At 41.9% G+C, this 1,433-nt stretch overlaps 1 protein-coding gene across 1 annotated transcript in view; it reads left to right on the top strand.

Moving 5' to 3' along the window:
* Positions 1 to 415: 415 nt before the first annotated feature.
* VPS41 (VPS41 subunit of HOPS complex) overlaps positions 416 to 1,433 on the top strand; it is a 284,325-nt gene continuing 283,307 nt past the window's right edge. The window contains exon 1 of the mRNA XM_007950103.1: positions 416 to 502. Within this exon, the coding sequence (XP_007948294.1) occupies positions 416 to 502 (87 nt within the window). The remainder of the gene's footprint in view (positions 503 to 1,433) is intronic.

The following is a 1,433-nucleotide window of genomic DNA, read 5'->3' on the forward strand; positions in this document are numbered from 1 at the left end:
TTAAAGAAATATGTAGGTTTTTTTGGTAGTTGTGCTTATTATATTTCTATTGCTATTCATTTTTAGAATTATTCTTGGGAACTTAATGGCAGATACACCATCTTGGATTTTAATATTTTGTTACTAAGCACATCACTAATAACTTACATGGGAGCTCTGGTGGCATAGTGTCTAACACATTTGACTGCTAACCAGAATGCTGGTGGTTTAAACCCACCAGCCACTCCTCAGAAGGAAGATTGGGCAATCCATATCCATAGAGATACCACCTCTGAAACCCAAGGAGAAGTCATGATGAGTTGAATTGACTTGACGGCAGTAAATTTCTTTCTTTCTTTTTTTTTTCTTTTTGGTTTTAATAACTTGTATATACTTGAGGAGACAACAGAGCAAAGCAGCAGTCAGGGATCCAAGTATGGGGAGGGACCTGGGCCCCACCCCCATCAAGCAGGAAAGTGAAGCCAGAGGGGACTACAGAGCAGAGCAGCAGCCAGGGATCCAGGTAAGAGGAGAGACCCTGTTCCCACCCCCACCAGACAGGAAAGTGGGGAAAAGAGAAGCCAGAAGGATGACAGAGCAGAGCAGCATCAGGGATCCAGGAAATGGGAGGACAGAGAGGTTTCAAAAAGCTAAGTGAGACAAACTTGTCTGTCAGTTTGTTGTACTGTTGTGGCTTGCATGTTGCTGTCAGGCTTGAGGCTGTGCCACCGGTGTTTCAAGTGCCAGCAAGGTTACATGTGGTGCACAGGTTTCAATGCAGCTTACATACTGACACAGCATGTAAGGAAGCATGTATAGCATGCTCTATGAGCATGTAAGGAAGAAGGAAGAGGCCATCCACTTCTCAAAGAATTGGCCAGGGAAAACCTTATGAATAACAGAGAAACAGTCTGATACATTTCTGTACAACTTTGTGAATAGCTCAGAAACATTATCTGATACAGTGCAGGAAGATGAGCCCCTTAGATCAGAAGGCTTTCAAAATATGACTAGGAAAGAGCTGCATCATCATAGTAGGACCAACTTTATTGATATGGATAAATTAAAGCTTTCAAGACCTCCATTTGCTGACGTGGCATGACTCAAATTGAGGAGAAACAGCTGCAAACATCCATTAATAATAGAAACATGGAATGTACTAGGTATGAATCGAAGACAGTTGGAAGTTGTTAAAAATGAAATGGAATGCATAGAGATTGATATTCTAAGCATTAGCTGATATGGATTGGTTTTGGCCATTTTGAATCAGACGATAAATGATCTACAATGCCGGGAATGACAGTTTGAAGAGGAATGGAGTGGCATTCATCATCACAAAGGATGTTTCAAGATCTGTCCTGGAGTACAGTGCTGTCAGAGATAGGATAATGTCCATGTGGCTATGTTGTTGTTGTTGTTAAGTGCCGTCGAGTGGTTTCTGACTCATAGTGACC

The sequence above is a fragment of the Orycteropus afer genome, unplaced genomic scaffold (assembly GCF_000298275.1).
Source record: "Orycteropus afer afer isolate SDZICR_OR568_19922 unplaced genomic scaffold, OryAfe1.0 scaffold00263, whole genome shotgun sequence".
Classification (NCBI taxonomy): Eukaryota; Metazoa; Chordata; class Mammalia; order Tubulidentata; family Orycteropodidae; genus Orycteropus; species Orycteropus afer.